We start from the raw sequence: 18,940 nt of genomic DNA on the forward strand, positions 1-18,940 counted from the left end.
GTGGCCAAAACCTCATAGGGGTTCACAAAGAACTCTGGCTCTGCCAGAGCCCCCATCCAGACCCTTCTTGAGTTACATTCACATCTAGTTTGGCTTAAAAGGTTGGACTATAAATACTCAGTGCTTGGGCCTGTTTAACAGATATTTTTTCCTGATTATGCTGTCCATCAATCTTTTTAAACTGAACTCCTGCTCTAATCTGGTCTTTAAACATATGTTGTCTCAAGACCCTAATGGGTCCAGACTAGATTACCTTAGGGGCTGGACGCCTAAGTCATGGCAGCAGATGGTTCTCTGACCTTTTCACCACCATTCAGAGCCTGCATCTGGCCATAGGCACTCTTGTCTCCCCATCAATTGGGCAGCCTGTTGTATTACAGCACCTGAGGGCCACTGGGGGGTTCAGTATTGATAACATAGACCCATCCTGATGTAAAGGTGATGGCTGTAGGATGAGATCCCTCATTCCTGATGAAAAATTTATTGACTGGGCTCTCAAAATCATCTTCATAGATTGCCTCTTTCATGCCTAATTCTCTAATATAATTTTGTTAGTCCTCCATAGAGGACCACAGGCTGATATTTAATGCTATGTCATTCTTATTTGGCCATGTTATATGACACACAGCCATAAATCATTCACTGATCAAATGGCTATCCTCATTATGTTGGACAGAGCATACAGTCTTTGCCTGAGTGCAGGGTGAGTAGTAATGGATGTCAGTTTTGAAATTTCCAGTCCGTTCACCACAGCGCTTTCTGCCTCCATGTCCCATAACCAGAGCAGCTATGCTGGCATACTCTCTTGGTTTCTGTCTAAACCACTGTACTATATCCATCAGTTCAGCTGCTGTATTATGGGCAGCAGGGTTTGGGGGATTGGATACTGGTCAGGGCACTCCCACCAGCCTATCCTGCATTTTTTTTATTTTTTTTTTTCATTTTTGGGTTACAATCAGTCAGATCTCAAATAGATCTAGTCCAAATGGAACCTCAAAATTTGACCTTTTAGTGCCTTCATTTACAGAGTCCATTTTATACAGATTCCCTTGTACAGGGTCCCCATGGTCTTCCAGAGAGATGTTCCTGATCTTCCATAGGAGAATGATTGAATTAGGTTTTTTCCCCATCAAAACTGCCACCTGTCTTTCCAGTTTTTCAACACTGTCATTCAATAGCTGATTTGCATCAGCCTGAGCCTCTTCAGTTATGTTCAGACAGTTCAAGGCCATCAGCAGTGGCCATGCCACCATGAACGCAGCTAACTCTCATTCTCAAGTTGTAAGTATGTCTTTGCTAAGACCATGGAAATACTCAGTCAGGTGGGCCAGGGACTCATGGACCCTCCCTCCGTCCCACACAGGGCCCCATTTTTCAGTGACAGAAGCAATGCTGCATTTTGAGGATCCTAGGAATCCCAGGACATGCCCTGACAAAAGGTCATTCAAAGGGGTAGTCTTTCCCCATCCAAACCACCCCATGATATTCACAGAATCACAGAATTGTAGGGGTTGGAAGGGACCTCCAGAGACCACTGAGTCCAGTCCCCCTGCCAAAGCAGGTTCCCTACACCACGTCGCACAGCTCGGCATCCAGGCAGGTCTTGAATATCTCCAGAGAAGGAGATTCCACAACCACCCTGGGCAGCCTGTTCCAGTGCTCTGTCACTCTCACCATAAAGAAGTTATTGCACACATTAGTGCAGAACTTCCTATGGTCCAGTTTCTGTCTGTTTCCCCTTGTCCCTCCTCCACACAATGCTGAAAAGAGTCTGGCCTCACCACTTTGCCCCCCACACCTCAAATATTTATAGACCTGGATCAGGTCCCCTCTCAGCCTTCTTTTCTCAAGGCTAAACAGACCCAGTTTGCTTAGTCTCTCCTCATAGGTGAGATGCTCCAGGCCCTTCACCATCTTAGTGGCCCTCTGCTGGACTCTTTCTAAGAGATCCCTGCCTTTTTTTTACTGGGGAGCCCAGAACTGGACACAATATTCCAGATGAGGCCTCACCAGGGCAGAGTAGAGGGGGAGGATCACCTCCTTCGGCCTGCTGGACACGCTCTTTTTAATACACCCCAGTATGCCATTGGCTTTTTTGGCTACAAGGGCACACTGCTGGCTCATGGCCAATGCGTCGTCCACCAGGACGCCCAGGTCCCTCTCAGCAGAGCTCCTCTCCAGCAGCTCATCCCCCAGCCTGTACTGGTGCATGCAATTATTTCTCCCTAGGTGCAAGACTCTACACTTGCTTTTGTTAAACCTCATCCAGTTTCTTACTGCCCAGCTCTCCAGCCTGTCCAGGTCTCGCTGAATGGCAGCACAGCCTTTAGGCATGTCAGCCAATCCTCCCAACTTCGTGTCATCAGCAAACTTGCTGAGGGTGGTCATTGATGAAGATGTTGAACAAGACCGGACCCAGCACAGACCCCTGGGGGACGCCGCTAGTTACAGCCCTCCAGCCAGACACTGCACCGCCAACGACAACCCTCTGCACTCTGCCAGTCAGCCAATTCTCGACCCACTTCACTGTCCACTCACCTATCCCATACTTCCTCAGCTTTGTTATAAGTACGTCATGGGAGACTGTATCAGTTATAGAGGTTATAGAGTTCAATTCCTGTAGTCAATTTGGCGGCCCAGGTGGGACCAGCTCTGTTCGCTGCAGGACCAGCTGAGAGGGAGACACTTTTGGCGCACCCTGAGATTTCTCTGAAGGACTCCCTTCCTCACCTGATCACTGCAGGGACAGTCCACCCATAGGTGGACCAGGTATGTGTATGGTAAGTGGAGCCCATATGTCTTGAGGAGACATCCTACACAGTTTACAGCCATACGTGCTGCTCCCAGGGAGGTGAGCTCATGGCTTTGGTTGCCAGCTGGGGTAGGAAGACTCCTTGGGTGAGTTCCTATGAAAGGGAACTGTATGTCATATGAATGGAAACAAGAACAAATACTCTCTCCCAGGTGGTTGGCAATAGGAGGGACCTAGGTTGGTCTCTCCTACGGGTATGGGATATAGTGGATAGCCTGTCAAATGGTAGCCTGGGTTCTCCAAGGTGTAATCACGGGGCTTATAGGTTGTATGTTCAATATTATCATCTGCTTTAAGTGTTTGGTACCGTGTGTCAAGCCGACTCTGGGAAAAACATTAACGTTTGCAACTGGTCGACCAGTGTATGAGTGTAATTAAGATTCCAGTTAGAAAACGTTGTCAGCATTGTGTAGTATGAATAAACCATGGTTTTTGATCTAAATGTCAGAGTGAGTGTGGTGTGAGTGAGACACAGAACAGCTGCAGGGTGAGTGCCGAGTCCCGATCCATGTTTCCTTCCTCCTGTGAGGGAAATGGCCAGACATGGACAAAGTGAAAGACTGTGTTGTCTGTCCACTCATATGTACTTTCTGCTTGTATGTAAGAAGACAGGAGTTTGTACTCTGTAGATTAGTAAGATTGTCCTGAGGAGAGGTGTACATTCCACCCAACCAATGAGTATCAACCCATTTATGTAATACTATGTACTGCTTGCGAGGAAGTGTGTGAGGGAGGTGGTTCAGTCAGTGCTGGTTCTGTGGCACAGTGTTTATAGCTGAAGAATACAGACTGTATTAAGGGAGTTTATGTGAACTGAAGAACTGTACTGTTTGACAAACTGTTTTGTTGGTATAAGAAATTGTAATTGTTAATGATATATGAAAGTGTACTTGAGGGAATGTGGAAGTGTATCTGAGCATACAAATAGAGGAAGCATTTACAGAGGAAAAAGGGTTAAAGCAAGTTTACCTGCACTGACATGAGAGCAACACCCTGCACCGCTGCCCTGTGAGCTGAGCAGAGCAGAGCAGAGACACAGTCCCCATGTATCAGGTAGTGTTATTCTGCTTACCAAATGAATGAGTTCACTACAGAAGAGGCAAATCTTCACCTCTGCTGCATTTGTGGCATACTCTGGAGTTCAAGTCATTGCAAAGCTATGGCACATCTACTTTCTTTCAATGATGACACCTTAGTGTGCTCTGGGCTCTCATTTCAATTGCATCTAAAGAAGTCTAGGGTCATACCAGCTGACAGGAAGCTGGCAAATGTTGACTCATTGTAAGGAAGAGCAAGAAAGATGACATGGGCAATTATGGACCTGTCAGTCCAGAGCCTGGTAAAATTATGGAGAAAATGATGGTGGGAGTTATGGAAAAACAGCTGAAGGACAATTCTGTCATTGGTCGCAGCCAACACAAGTTTGTGAGGCGAAGGTCCTGTTTAATTTAAGCTCATTTTGTGACACAGTTATCCGTTTAGTTGACCAAGGGAAGCCAGTTGATGTAATCCTTGAGGATTTCAGTGGAGATTTTGACATTGTTTCTCACAACCTTCTGGACAGAATGTTCTGCATATGGCTAGACAGAAACACAATGTGGTGGGTGAGCAGTTGGCCAGTAGTTCTGTCCCAAAGGATTATAGTCAGTGGGTTCCATTGGGCTGGTAGATGGTCACTGTCGGGGTCCCCAGGGTTCCATTTGGGGGCCACTTTCCTTTCATGTTTATGCAGATGACTTGCATGCAGGACTAGAAGATGTTCTGAGCAAGTTTGCTGATGAGACCAGATGAGGAAGTGCTGTTGCCTCCACTGAGGGTGGAGAGGACTTGCAGAGAGATGTGGAAAAGTCAGAGAAGTGGGTACCAATTGGTACTATGCACCAAGTGCATAAAGTATAACAAGAACAAGTGCCTGATTGTGCACCTGGGTAGGGGCAATGCTGGACATACACACTGACTGGATATGGGACACTGGAGAGGAGACTGACTGGAAAGGGTTGGGGTGCTGGTCAGCATCACACTCAATGTGAGTCAGCAGTGTGCCAAGGCAGCCAGGAAAGCCAACAGTCCCCTGGAGTGCATGAAGCAACTTATTGCCAGCTGGGTGAGGGAAAGGATCATCCCTCTGCTCTGCATTGCTACTGCCTCACTAGCAGCTCTAGGTGCACTTCTGGGCACCGCAGAACATAAAGGACTTCAAACTCTGGGAGAATGTGCAAAGGAGGGCACTGGAACTGAGAGATCTGAAGTTCAGAGTTTCACAGGGATTGACTGCTTGTTCAGACTGGGCCCTTCTCACATCCCACATCCTGCAATGAGACACAGGGCACATGTGGGATAGGAACTTAACAGCATCCTTGCACCACATGCAGAGCCTGGGTTCTTCCGTTCCTATGTCTTTCACTTAACATCATATAGACTTCCAACTCACTGCCACAGGAAGTGCCCTGAGCCAACATGAGAGACAGGATCTCCCTCCTTCTGGTCTTGCAATCAGGGCTTGACCTGTCTGCTTCGTAAGGCAAAGGAGATGTTTCTTAGCATGCCAGTGCCTTTGCCTGCCTGTAGTCATGGCTTCCAGTTATCTGCTCTAACAAGTCCCTTGGGAAGCTTGCTTGTTAATGTTCCTCAGTGGGCCCATTAATACTCCAAGAAACTTCACTGTTACTTCTGACTTTGTCTTGTTGAGCACTTCGTGCAAACTTCTCTCTGCACTGGAGGTTGATGAACTCAGCATCAAATGCGCCCTGGGACAATTATAACCTAAAGAATCTCCTGTGCCTTATGCCATCTTGTTATCTTCTTCAGGTTATCAGAACTTCTTCAGCAAAAAGGAGGGATATCTGGAGAGAGCTTAAAGAGAAAGAATCCATTATAAATTTATTGTCTCTTTATTTATAGCTGGGTTTAAAGCAGCACTGTGCAACTGATACCAATCCAGGATGTCCCAATGAGTTCTGTACTGTTACTGTGTTGACAAAGGTCCTTCTCAACCTCCCCACCCAATTTCTGCTCACAATGGACCTATGGGACTTGCATCACTTTTCTTCACATCACTCTTCTCCTCTGCATTCATCCGCTCAGTGTTAAAACTGCTTTGCACCAACTCCCACTGGCTTTCCTCAGAGAACCAGCTGCACATGGACAAGGAAAGATTTCTCTTTTTTATCTGGCCAGCAAATGGAAGGAAAGGTGATGCAATTGAATGAACAGTAAAACACAGTGATCAACTGCATGCCATGTTCAAGCTGCATCTATTGAAGTTTGATTTTCATATGGAATATTTTTAAAAGAAATGATTTAAACTGAGATAGGATAGGATATATTGAATCACAGTGAAGTAGTTGACAACAGAGGCCATCAGACTCTGGGAGATGGAGCAAATTCCAGTAATCTTCCTGGGATAGATCAGCCAGGTAGTTGAGAGGTATCAACTTAAAACTGATCAGGACTTCTGAGTATTTCACACATTGAGATGGGTTAACACATTCTCATTGATTTCTATCTTTGTCTCCAACTCTGTTTTTCACTTTTACTGACATTAATGAACATCTTTCAGACTTCGTGCCTTAATAAAAAAGAGACAGTGATTGAGAAAAAGAAAAAGTATAAGAAGAAAAAGAAAAAGAATAGATAGGAAGGGATAGATCAAATCACAGTGAAGGAGTTGACAACACATTCCATCAGACTTTGGGGAGATGGAACAAATTCCAGTAATCCCCCTGAAAGCCAGAAATCAGACAGATAATTGGGAGGTATCTGACTGAACAAAGAGCAAGGGATGGAGAAATCTGGAGGGCAGTGGGAGTAGTGTGTGCCCAAATGGCCTGCTGAAAACATGCCCTTAACCATGGCCATTTCTTTAGGAGAGCTGAAAAAACTTGGAGGATGAGGCACATCAAATAGGCAGCAGGGAAGAGTAGCGCCAGGCACCGGGCTATAGTCACAGGGCATTGGCACTGGCACAACTGTCTGTGTCTCTGAATCTGAAGACATTTGTGTCCAGCGAACACAGTTCTGGAAAACATTGTAGTTTCAGTAAAAGAAAAAAAAAGACATCAAATCACCTCAAAGATTCATATTTACAACTTAAAATGGAACAAGACTCATGAGAATTTTTCATGTTGAGAAGGGTTAACACATTTTCATTGATTTCCATCTTTGTTTTCAATTATTTGTTTCAGTTTTATTGACATTTATGATCAACTATTAAGCTTACAGCCTCAAAATAAATAAATAAATAAATAAAAAGAGAAACATTTGCATCTCGCACATGGACTGATGCCCCTTTGACATTCACAGTTCCCACAAGTCCTTCCATGCCGGAGAGTATGAGATCCAGCAGAGCACCTCTCCTCTTTGGTTCCTCCATGGCTTGGTCAAGAAGCTGCCATCTGTGCTCTCCAGGGATCTGCTGGATGCCACATGCCCTGCTGTGCTGTCCCTGCCGCAGATAATGGAGTGACAAAGGCCACCAAATGGGACAAGGGACAGACAACATCAGATTCCCATCTGTCTGCAGAGGGCACCTTCCATTGACTCTCCCTGATCAGGAAGACAGGAAAAGACACTGATGGTCTCCTCTGTTTGCCATTTCCATTAGCTCTGACCTGTCTGCTCTTCCATCCCCAGGCAGAGCTCAGTGCACTCTCACAGAGGGCATTCACCCTTCTTTATCTCCTCGCCCATCCATCCTAAAGACTCGGTATCCCCCTTGTGCTACAGTGCAGTTGTGGAAGCCATTAAACTGTGTCCCCATGGTCCAAACAGGAGCTCAGGCCTGCAGCTCTATCAATATTTCTAGCTTACTGTTTGTTGGTGTTTGCATTAGTGCAAAACCACAGAAGTAAACATCCTAATTGAAAAGCATCACTGGACATAGCCTGACTGGATAGCTCATCTATGGTATCAGAGTGCAGGGGGTGGCACACAGAAATTAGACTGATCGTGGGCCTTGGAGTTGACACAGCAACATGGTCACACCATGGGCATGGATTTGCTGAAGGCCCTGTACTGCACTTGTAGCTGCATGTGAATTCACCAGACAGCCGGTGCTATCCCCTCTCTGGCCCTCAGCTGATGCCCAGGAAGGAGGTGTCTATCTCAGGGATTTCCCACACGGTTTACAAGCACTGGCACACATCAGGAGCAGCCCAGGCACCTTGGGCATCACCCAGTGTCTGTGTGTGAGCAGCTGCCTCCCAGCTGAAGGACCAAGGACTCAGAGCAGGAGCTCACACGCAGGCAACTCCTTGTGCACTTCTAAACTGAACCAGAGGAATCCCAATGATACTGTGTGTCCATGGGGAGCTGAATCCCATTTCAGCTCCAGGATTTCTGTCAATGGATGAGACTCCTGCACTGCCTCAGCTGGATCACTGTCCTGCACAGGGAAAGTCCAAACCTCGCCTTCCTTGTCTGGTTGCCCTTATTGTTTCATCAAACGAACTCTGGGAGCACTCCCCATATGTCTCCAATCAGTCACTGACCACTGGACATTTGGTGGTTAATTGAGCGAATTTCAAAGCACAGTCATGATGCTGTTTTCTTTCAGGAGCTGTTGGCCATGAGGACCCAGGGACATGTCAGGGGAGACAAGTGGGAAAGATAAAAATGACATAATCTGCTGCTTGCTTGTCAAGGCTCCTGGGACACAGGGAGCTCATAAAAGTGTGCAGGGCTGCAGAGAGACAGCTGTGCCCAGGAGCAGCTCTTGTGCACAGCACAGCCTGCAGCTCCCAAAAGGAGAGGAGAGAAATTGAAGAGAACTTACAGGAAGTGTGAAGTGTGAGTGGGCTGTGAGCTCTCTGCAGGAGCATTGCTCACAGACCATGACAAGGTAAGTCTCACAGCTGACCATGAGCTGCTTTTAATTAAGGGATAACTATAACTGGGACATCCCATAGGAGATCTGACTGCAGGCACTGCATGTTTCTTTACTGTGGAAAAAGCTTTCTGCTCCAGCTGAGATGGCTGCCCAGGGCTGTCCTGCAGAGCAGGGTCCCTGCTGTGCCCCAGGGGCTGTGTGCCGGGTATGGGACTCTGCCGCCTGCCAGGCTCAGCACTCAGCCTGCCCGGGGAGCTGCCCAGGGCGCTGCGGGGAGACGGGTGGGGGGAAGGAGCCCCCGGCAGGGCTTGTGCTGCCACAGCTGCTGCCTGGGGCAGGGGGATCACAGATCCATTGCACAACTCTGTTTTCTAGGGCCCTTGGAAGAGGAGATCCAAGGCAGGGGATTCCCATTTCTTGTTCTGAGGCAAAACGAATTGGAGGCAGAAAGTGGCTGTCACACTTCTGAGAATTTTGCATCTGTAAGTTGCTTTTTTTGTGAACAGTCATACGTTTTGTGCTTCCAGTCTCCCATTTTTGAAGGATGATGATTAATATTAATTATCATCATTTTCTGTAGGTATGAATAATTCACTTTAGCTGCAAAGAGGCAGCTTTTTCTAACTGAAGTTGAATGGCACAGAGGCTGCTTTTGGGGCACTAAGAGCAGTTGGGGTAAAGATACGAGACAGGAAACAGATGCAAATAACCAGCTAGACAGGATAAGGTAAGAAAGTAAGAGGAATGGTTAGAGCTCCAAATGCTGCTTCTGCCTAAGGAATGCTGAACAAAATGAAATTAAATGCAAGTAATGGTGCTAAATGTACACTGTTGTAGGAGAATTAAAACATTTCATATTATTGCAGGAGGAATGTCTCTGAAAATGGTCTAGACTTGTCATTATCTTCTGGTCTCTGACCAGGACTCCAAGCCCAACAACAGCAGATGCCCAACAGCAGCTCCATCAGTGAGTTCCTCCTGCTGCCATTGGCAGACACGCGGCAGCTGCAGCTCCTGCACTTCTGGCTCTTCCTGGGCATCTACCTGGCTGCCCTCCTGGGCAACGGCCTCATCAGCACAGCCGTAGCCTGCGACCGCCGCCTGCACACCCCCATGTACTTCTTCCTCCTCAACCTGGCCCTCCTCGACCTGGGCTGCATCTCCACCACTCTCCCCAAAGCCATGGCCAACGCGCTCTGGGACACCAGGGCCATCTCCTACACAGGATGTGCTGCACAGCTCTTTTTCTTTATTTTCTTCATCTCAGCAGAGTATTCCCATCTCACCATCATGTCCTATGACCGCTATGTTGCCATCTGCAAGCCCCTGCACTACGGGACCTTGATGGACAGCAGAGCTTGTGCCACCATGGCAGCAGCTGCCTGGGGCGCTGGGGTTCTCTATTCCCTGCTGCACACTGCCAGTACGTTTTCACTGCCTCTCTGCCAAGGCAATGTTGTCAACCAGTTTTTCTGCGAAATCCCCCAGATCCTCAAACTCTCCTGCTCAGCCACCTATCTCAGGGAAGTTGTGTTTCTCATTTTTGGTTCCAGTTTAGCCTTTGGCTGCTTTGTTTTCATAGTGGTGTCCTATGTGCAGATCTTCATGGCTGTGCTGAGGATGTCCTCTGAGCAGGGACGGCACAAAGCCTTCTCCACGTGCCTCCCTCACCTGGCTGTGGTCACCCTATTTGTCTGCACTGGCTTTTTTGCCTACCTGAAGCCCCCGTCCATTTCCTCCCCACTCCTGGATCTGACAGTGGCACTTCTGTATGCAGTGGTTCCTCCAACACTGAACCCTGTTATCTACAGCATGAGGAACAGGGAGATCAAGCACGCTCTCAGGAAAGTGTTGCAATAAGCACTATTCCAGCTACATTAAAATGCACAACTTCCTCAATAGGATTCCCAGTGATGGTTCTTCATGTTTTATGCATCTTTGTCTGTTTGATTATGTGAGATATAGGAATGTGCAAAAAAAAAAATGTTATTGAACTTATAAATAAAAATGTATTTAAATTCTTTCCTACCTAATTTCCATTTTCTCACTCCAAGAACTCATGTAAACATGGAACCATATTCCCTGAATATGTTTTAAGATACCTAAAAAGCTTTCAAAATAGACTTACTTAGCTTTTCTTTCTTCCTACTTTGCCTGGATTTTGGGAGGTACAGCCACAGACAGCAGCACAAAGTGCTCTTTTCATTTCTGTGCTCTTTCCAGTCAGTAGCCAGCAATATGAACAGGTCTGTCAGTGCTGGTCTCCTTGCTGGCACTGCCATAACAAGAGGGCTGCTTCAGAGCAGGTCCAGAGAACTGGAGGCCTCTTCCAAAGCTGGTGTAAGGAATGTACCTCACCAGCTGCTCCCTGAGAAGACATCAAGATATTCTGATGCATTTCACTGACTGGCAGGGATAGTTTCAGAAGTCCCAAGGAGATCTGTAAGGGACTCAAGGCAGTGCTGAGGTTTAGAATCTGTGGTCTAAGGTCAAGATAAAAAGAAAACGATTATAAATATGATATATGCATATATACATATCTTATATATATAGTATATTTTCACATATATACAATATATGCAGTTGCTAACATATGTGCATGTACTAATACATGTACATATCATACATAGATGATAGAAGTATATATGCATATCTGTTTGCAAGTCCAGGACCTGTTGCAGGGTTTTTAACAGCCCCAAGGTTCACTGTAGGAACTGGAGAGGCTCTTTTCCTATTGCAGGAGTTGGAGCAACTGTAGAGCTCATTGCCAGAGCTGAAATCACCGCAGGACCTGTGACTGAAGTTGCAGCAGCCACTGGGCTCATTGGAGGGGTTGGAGGGACCACAGGGCTGTACCTCCTGGCACAGTGCACCTCCCTTGGGAGGAATTTGTTTCATTTTCTTATCACAATACTTGGAACAGCTACAGGACCAGTAGCAGGAGTGACTGCAGAGCTCATTATGAGGGGATGAGTGACAGCGGGATCTGTCCAGAGCATGGAGCAAACGCAGGACATGTGGCAAAACCTTGGAGCTGCTGCAGGGTCTGTGCCAAGAGTTGCAGAGGCTGCAGCACTGTCAGCATTTCCAGCTCTCTGGATCTGGCACACCGCAGTCATGTGTGTTTCTTGGGGGCTACCAGGGCCACACCAGAACTGCCCCCAATATTCTACCAGTTTCTCAGGATCCTGCAGTTGCCCAGAGATGAAGTTCCAAAGCCCTGGGGGTGCCCACCACTCCAGGCAGCTGCCCAGACCATCCCACACCCCGTGCCATGCAGAGCCTTCTCACCTTGGGGCAGATCTCTCACTGATATTCCTGAATAATGTTTAACCTCAATCACCGAATCATAGAATCACCAAGGTTGGAAAAGGCCTAAAAGATCATGCAGTCCAACCGTTCACCTATTACCTATAGCTCCCACTAAACCATGTCCCTCAACACAATATCCAGTCACTCCTTGAATACCCCTGGGCTCCCAGAGAAGACAATGTAAAATGTGTAATTCCTAATCATATCAACAATATTACTTCCGAAACCCAAAGATGACTACAGAGCTGAATGTGCACAAAACTTCAGTTCAGCTGCCAATTTTATTGTGATACAAACCAAGGTCAAACAGCATAGCAAAATAAATACCCTAATCCAGCATCCCGTGTTGACAAATAATGCAGCAGGGAAAACAAGCAGCAAGCAAGGAGCTGTGCAGTGAAGCTTCATGAGAAGACTCAGCAAGCTCCACAAATAGGGAAGCTATCAGCATCATGGCCTGCAATTCTCCAGCTCCCACAAAGCCCTGTGTTATCTCGCTCTGGACAGATGTGCTGTTATCCCAACCCTGGGAGGCTCTCTTTGGGCACCCAAATCATGGTGGTTGTTGAATCCAGCATGTGGCTCAGCAGCACACAGTGCTTTGTGCACTGCCCCATTCCCAGTGGGATGGGGAAGAGAATTGGGGGGAAAAAAGTACAACTTGTGGGTTGTAACAAAGCAGTTCACTAAGAGAGATAAAAGGAGAGGAGTAATAGTTATCACTGTATATCTGTTGATATGGAATAGTATGTAACAAGTGATGCACAAGCACTTGCTCAGCACCACCAGACTGATGCTCAGCTGGGCCCTGGGCAGTGAAAAGACTGAGATGAACTCCCACCCCTTTCAATACAATTTCTGCTTGCTGTCAGGTGCTACAAAACATCCCTTTGGTCACTTCCAGTCTTCTGTGCGCAGTCTGTTCCCTCCCAGCTCCTTGAGCACTCCACGGACCATGGCCTTGGCTCTGTAGAACACTGCTTAGCAGCAGCTGTAAACACCAGAGTGTTATCAACATTGTTTTTCTCTTAGAACCAAAACACTGCACCATAGCAGACAGTCTGAAGAAAACAATTCCATCCCAGCTGTAACTCAGATACCTGCTTGTCCCCCTCCTCTTGTTCTTCCTGATCAGGAAGCAAGGAACAGAATCTGCTGCTCTTTGAGAACTTTCAATCAGTTCTCAGCTGGCTCCTGTGCCATCCCCAGGCAGAGCTCACTGCACTCTCACAGACGGCAGCAGCCTTTCTTCATCTTCATTGCCTAATCATAATGAAGAGCCTGTACCTGAACAGGTCAAAGTCTGCCCTCTAGAAGTTCAGGATAGTAGTTTTGCTAGTCACCCTTCTGACATCGCCAAGAACAGAGAATTCTACCATTTCATGGCCACGCTGCCCAAGACAGTCCCCAACCTTCTCAACTCCTACAAGTCCTTCGCTGTTAGTGAAGACCAGGTCTAGCAAGGAACCACATCTGGTGGGCCTTCATACCAGCTGCGTAAGGAAGCTGTCTTCCATACAATCTAGAAACCTCTTGGACTGCTTCCTCTGCTCTTTATTATATTCCCAGCATATATCAGGGAAGTTGAAGTCTCCCAAGAAAATGAGTGCTGGCAATCTTGTGACTTCAGAAAGCTGCTCATAGAATGCCTCACCCATCAATTCATCTTGATTAGGTGGTCTATAATAGAACATTAGCAAGATGTCACACCTAAAGGCCTTTCCCCTGATCCTTACAAACATGCACTCATCTTGATGGTTCTGAAGCCCAAGCTTTTCAACATCAAAACTCTCTTTAATATAAAGGGCCACACCTCCAAGCTTCCTTCCTCATCTATCCATTCTGAAGAGCTTGTAACCATCCATCACAGCACTCCAGTCATGGCAGTGGTCCCACCATGGGTCGGTAATAGCAACTAGGTTATGGTTTGTCAGATGCACAGTTGCTTCCAGCTCCTCCTGCTTGTTGACCAAGCTCCTTGTGTTGGTGTAGACACTTCAGCTGAGGCATCTGCCTCTCTCCCAGCTCAAGAAGCGTTCCCCTAGGCTCATCTCTGGTGAGCTCTGTTTTGTCTCCTCCCCCATCGTAGCTAGTTTAAAGCTCTTTCAATAAGCCCCACTACCTTCTGTGCTAGGATTTGTTTCCCCCTTTGAGACAGTTGGGTTCCATTCATGGATAACAGACCATGGGCCAAGTAAACTGCCCTGTGATCAAAGAACCCAAAGTTTCTGGCTCAGTACCAACCTCTGAGACAACTGTTCATTGCTTTGCTTTCCAAGCCTGCTCTGTGTCCCTCACTGCCCCTGAAGGTATAGAACAAAAAATCACTTGATCTCCCACTCTGTGAACTAAATGGCCTAAATTCCTGAAATCTCTTTTTATAGTTTGTAGTCTTATCTAAGAAATTTCATCACTGCCCACCTAAACTATGAGTAGTGGAAAATAATCAGTGGACCTAACCAGCATTGGGAGTTTCCTCATTATGTCCCTGACCTGCAGCCAAGATTGCAGCAGACTTCCTGACAACTCGGGTCCAGTCTGCAAATGGGGCCCTATGTTCCTCTGAGAAGGGAGTCACCCACCACGGCCACCCTTCTTTCTTTCATGGCAGAGGAAGTCACAAGGCTTGGTAGTGACTGCCTTGCATTAGGTTCCCTCCTAGGCAGATCCTCCATTGCCTCCCTATTCTTATCTCCTTCAGATTTCAGAGTGTCAAACCTGTTGCTTAGAGGGAGCAGGGGTTGAGGGCTAGGCAGGCATGGGGGGGCTCCTGTGATGTTGAGTTGGGACTCTCTTCCAACCCGCCTCATCAGTCAGGTCTGTCTGACTGTGACAGGGCAGGGAGTCAACCACTTTTCTGGGGGTATCTGCCTGGCAGCCTTCCCTCGGTGATGCCAGCAAGTCACTCCACCAGCCCATCTCCCGATCACACACCCTGATGGTAAATTGTGAGTAAAACCTTGAGTAAAGTGAGAGTTCACCTAGAGAAAAGTATGAGTAGAAACCTAGATTGACGTGAGGGTAAACCCAGAGTAAAACCAGGATCCCATCCATCATCATGCTCAGCCTCTAAGGGCAACTTTTTCCAGTGTTGCTGTGTAAAAAAATAGGTTCCTCACATCTAACCTATGTCTCCCCTTTTTAATTTAAATCCATTTCCATTTGTCCTGTTATCAACAGACCATCCCATCCTTATTCTAGCGTTAGGCATCTCATCCTCAGATGGAAACCCTGGGGCTGAATTGGGATCAGTTTTTCAAAGAACCACAATGACTGCAAGTTCACCTAGCTGAGTTCAGATGTGCACAGTGAGGTGTCTGTGTGTGAGTCCCTCATCTGAATCCTTGGTTTTTATTTCACAGGGACTGCACTGCTCATACACAGTCTCTCAGTGATGCCCAAGGTGCCTTGGGTGATCCTAGTTTTGTGCTAGTGCTTGTAAACTGTGACGGAAAATCTATGAGATAGACAGCTCCTTCTGGAGCATCAGCTGAGGGCCAGAATGGAGGTATTCTTGGCCATCCTAAATACCACTGCAGCCCCGTGCTTAGGGCACCCAGTGTGTCTTTTGAACCTGACCCCATGGAGTACGTAGTGATATTCAGCTTACCGAAAGGATGAGCTCAGAACAGAAGAGGCAGATCTTCCTCTCTGCTCCATCTGTGGCATAGTCTGGATTTCAAGGCATTGCAAAGCTATGGCACATCTACGTTCTTGCACTGATGACACTTTAGCATGCTCTGGGCTCGCATTTCAATGGCATCTAATAAATCTAGGGTCATACCTGTTGACAGGAAGCTGGCAAATGTTGTCACATTGTAAGGAAGAACAAGAAAGATGACACGGGCAATTATGGACCTGTCAGTCTCACTCCAGTGCCTGGTAAAATTATGGAGAAAATGATGGTGGGAGTTATGGAAAAACACCTGAAGGACAATTCTGTCATTGGTCACAGACAACACAAGATCCTGAGAGGAAGGTCCTATTTGATTTCAGGTCTTTTTATGACACCTTTATCCATTGAGCTAAACAAGGGAAGGCAGTTGATGTAATCCTTGAGGATTTCAGTAGAGGTTTTGATACTATTTCTCCAGCACCCTTCTGGACAGAAATTCCTGCATACAGCTAGACAGAAACAGAACGTGGTGTGTTGTAATACAAGAAGAATTTTACAGAGCAGCAGCCATGGATTGAGAGAAGGAGTTCACAGAGCAGCAGCTGCGGAGCAGGATAAACAGCATGAGAACAAAGGACATCTCTAGGAAAAGAATGAATGGCTCGTGGCTTTGAAGGGGTGTTATAGGGTTGTTATTGCAGTAGCTTTCCTCCAATTAGCGTGTGTGATTTTTGGACACCTTTGTCTGTCTCCTTTAAAATCATGGCTTTTCGGGCAATAAATTGACGCAGCTATATGTAACTATATTGGTGTTTGTCTGTTTGTCCCAGCAAGCTGACATTTTGCCTTTCAGATTCACCAGCAGTAGTGGGTGAGCAGTTGGCCAGTAGTTCTGTCCCAAAGGATTATAGTCAGTGGGTTCCATTGGGCTGGTAGATGGTCACTTCCAGAGTTCCCAGGGTTCCATTTTAGGGCCACTTTCCTTTCATGTTTATGCAGATGACTTGAATGCAGGACTAGAAGACGTTCTGAGCAAGTTTGCTGATAAGACCAGATGAGGAGGTGCTGTTGCCTTGACTGAGGGTGGAGAGGACTTGCAGAGAGATGTGGACAAGTCAGAGAAGTGGGTACCAGTTGGTACTAAGCACCAAGTGCATAACACATAACATGAACAAGTGCCTGATTGTGCATCTGGCTATGGGCAACACTGGACATACACACTGACTGGATATTGGACACATGAGAGAGGTCTGACTGAAAAGGATTGGGGGTCCTGCTCAACATAAAATTTTAAGTGAGTCAGCAGTGTGCCCAGCCAGCCAAGAAGGCCAACAGTCCCCTAAAGTGCATCAAGCAATTTATTGCCAGCTGGGTGGGAGAAAGGTTTGTCCCTCTTTGCTCTGCATTGCTACAGCCTCACGTGGAGCTCTGGGTGCACTTCTGGGCAATGCAGAACATAAAGAACATCAAACTATGGGAGAGTGTGCACAGGAGGGTACTGGAACTGAGAGATCTGAAGTTCAGAGTTTCACTGGGATTGACTGCTTGTTCAGACTGGGCCCTTCTCACACCCCACATCCTGTGATGAGACACAGGGCACATGTGGGATATGAACTTTAACAGCATCCTTGCACCACATGCAAATGCTTTTCCCAGTGCTTCAGTGTTCCACCACCCATTGCTTTCAACATAGTTTTCAACACCTCATTGTATCTTTTAATTTTACCAGAAGCTGGTGCATGGTAGGGGATATGATAAATCCACTCAATCCGTGAACTTTGGCCCAAGTATTTATTAAGGGAATTTTTGAAATGTGTCCCATTATGAGACTCAGTTCTTTCTGAGGTGTCATGTCTCTATAGGACTTGTTTCTAACAACCCAATATTGTGTTTCTGGCAGTAGCATGGGGTACTGCGTATGTTTCAAGCCACCCAGTGGTTGCTTCCACCATGGTAAGCACAAAACGCTTATCATTATGAGATCCTGGCAAGGTGACATCATTCACCTGTCACTCCTCCCCATATTTATACTTTTGCCTTGGCCTTCCCCCCAGAGAGGCTTCATATTCTTGGCTTGTTTAATTATGGCACATGATTCACAGTCATGAATAACCAGTGCAATAGCATCCATAGTTAAGTCCACCCCTCAGTCTCTAGCCCAATTATATGTTATGTCCATTCCTTGATGGCCTGAGGTCTCATGGAACCATCAAGCTTGAAATAATTCACTCTTGTTCTGCCAGTCCAAGTCTATCTGAGCCACCTCAATTCTGGCAGCTCGATCTACCTGATGGTTGTTTTTTTTTCTGCAATAGCCCGACTCTTGGGCAAGTGTGCATCCACGTGACACACCTTTACAATCATATCTTTTTTTTGAGCAGTTATGTTTTTCTACAGTTCAGCAGCCCAAATAGGTTTACACCTCTGTTGCCAGTTATTTTGTTCCCACTGCTGTAACAACCCCCATAAGGCATTTGCCACCATCCATGAGTCAGTATAAAGATAAAGCATTGGCCACCTCCCCCGTTCAGCCACATCTAAGGTCAGCTGGACAGCTTTTACCTCTGCAAACTGACTTGATTCTCCTTTACCTTCAGTGGCCTCTGCGACCTGTCGTGTGGGGCTCCAAACAGCAGCTTTCCATCTCCGATGCTTCCCTACAATATGAAATGATCCATCAGTGAAAAGAGCATATTTCTTTTCATTTTCTGGTAGTTCGATGTATGGTGGGGCCGCTTTAGCACATGACACCTCTTCTCCTGGTGATGTTCCAAACTTTTTATCTTCAGGCCAGTTCATGATCACTTCTAAAATTCCTGGACAATTGAGGTTCCCCATCCGCGCTTGTTGTCTAATCAGTGCAATCCACTTGCTCTAGGTGGCATCTGTAGCATGATGGGTGGAGGGAACCTCCCCTTTCAACATCCGGTTAATCATTGACAGTCGAGGTGCCAGAAAGAGCTGCATTTCAGTACCAGCTACTTCGGAAGCAGCCCGAGCCCCCTTATACGTGGCTAAGATCTCCTTCTCAGTTGGAGTGTAGCACTCTTCAGACCCCTTGTACGCTCAGCTCCAAAATCCCAGGGGTCAGCCTTGGGTCCCTCCTGAGGCTCTTTGCCACAAACTCCAAGTGGGACCTTTCTCTCCAGCAGCAGTATAGAGGATGTTCTTTACATCCTGTCCAGTCCATACTGGCCCCAGGTCCACGGCACAGGCTATCTCCTGTTTAATCTGTTCAAAAGCCTGCTGCTGCTCTGGGCCCTATGCAAAATCATTCTTCTTCTGCATCACCTGATAAAGGGGGCTTACAATGAGGCTGTAGTTTGGAATGTGCATCCTCCAAAAGCCTACTGCACCCAGGAAAGATTGTGTC

At 46.8% G+C, this 18,940-nt stretch overlaps 2 protein-coding genes across 2 annotated transcripts in view; both read left to right on the plus strand.

The window, feature by feature from the left end:
• The window catches only part of LOC146757493 (uncharacterized), a gene marked incomplete at its 5' end in the record, with an annotated part of 360,734 nt that overhangs the window by 85,930 nt on the left and 255,864 nt on the right, over positions 1–18,940 (plus strand). The window lies entirely within an intron of this gene.
• On the plus strand, positions 9,753–10,499 carry LOC146757498 (olfactory receptor 14J1-like). The gene has a single exon (XM_085520655.1). It carries the CDS (start codon positions 9,753–9,755, stop codon positions 10,497–10,499), a length of 747 nt encoding a protein of 248 aa, XP_085376781.1.

This window comes from Coturnix japonica, chromosome 20 (genome assembly GCF_054131305.1).
Source record: "Coturnix japonica strain WE chromosome 20, WE-NBRP24, whole genome shotgun sequence".
NCBI lineage: Eukaryota > Metazoa > Chordata > Aves > Galliformes > Phasianidae > Coturnix > Coturnix japonica.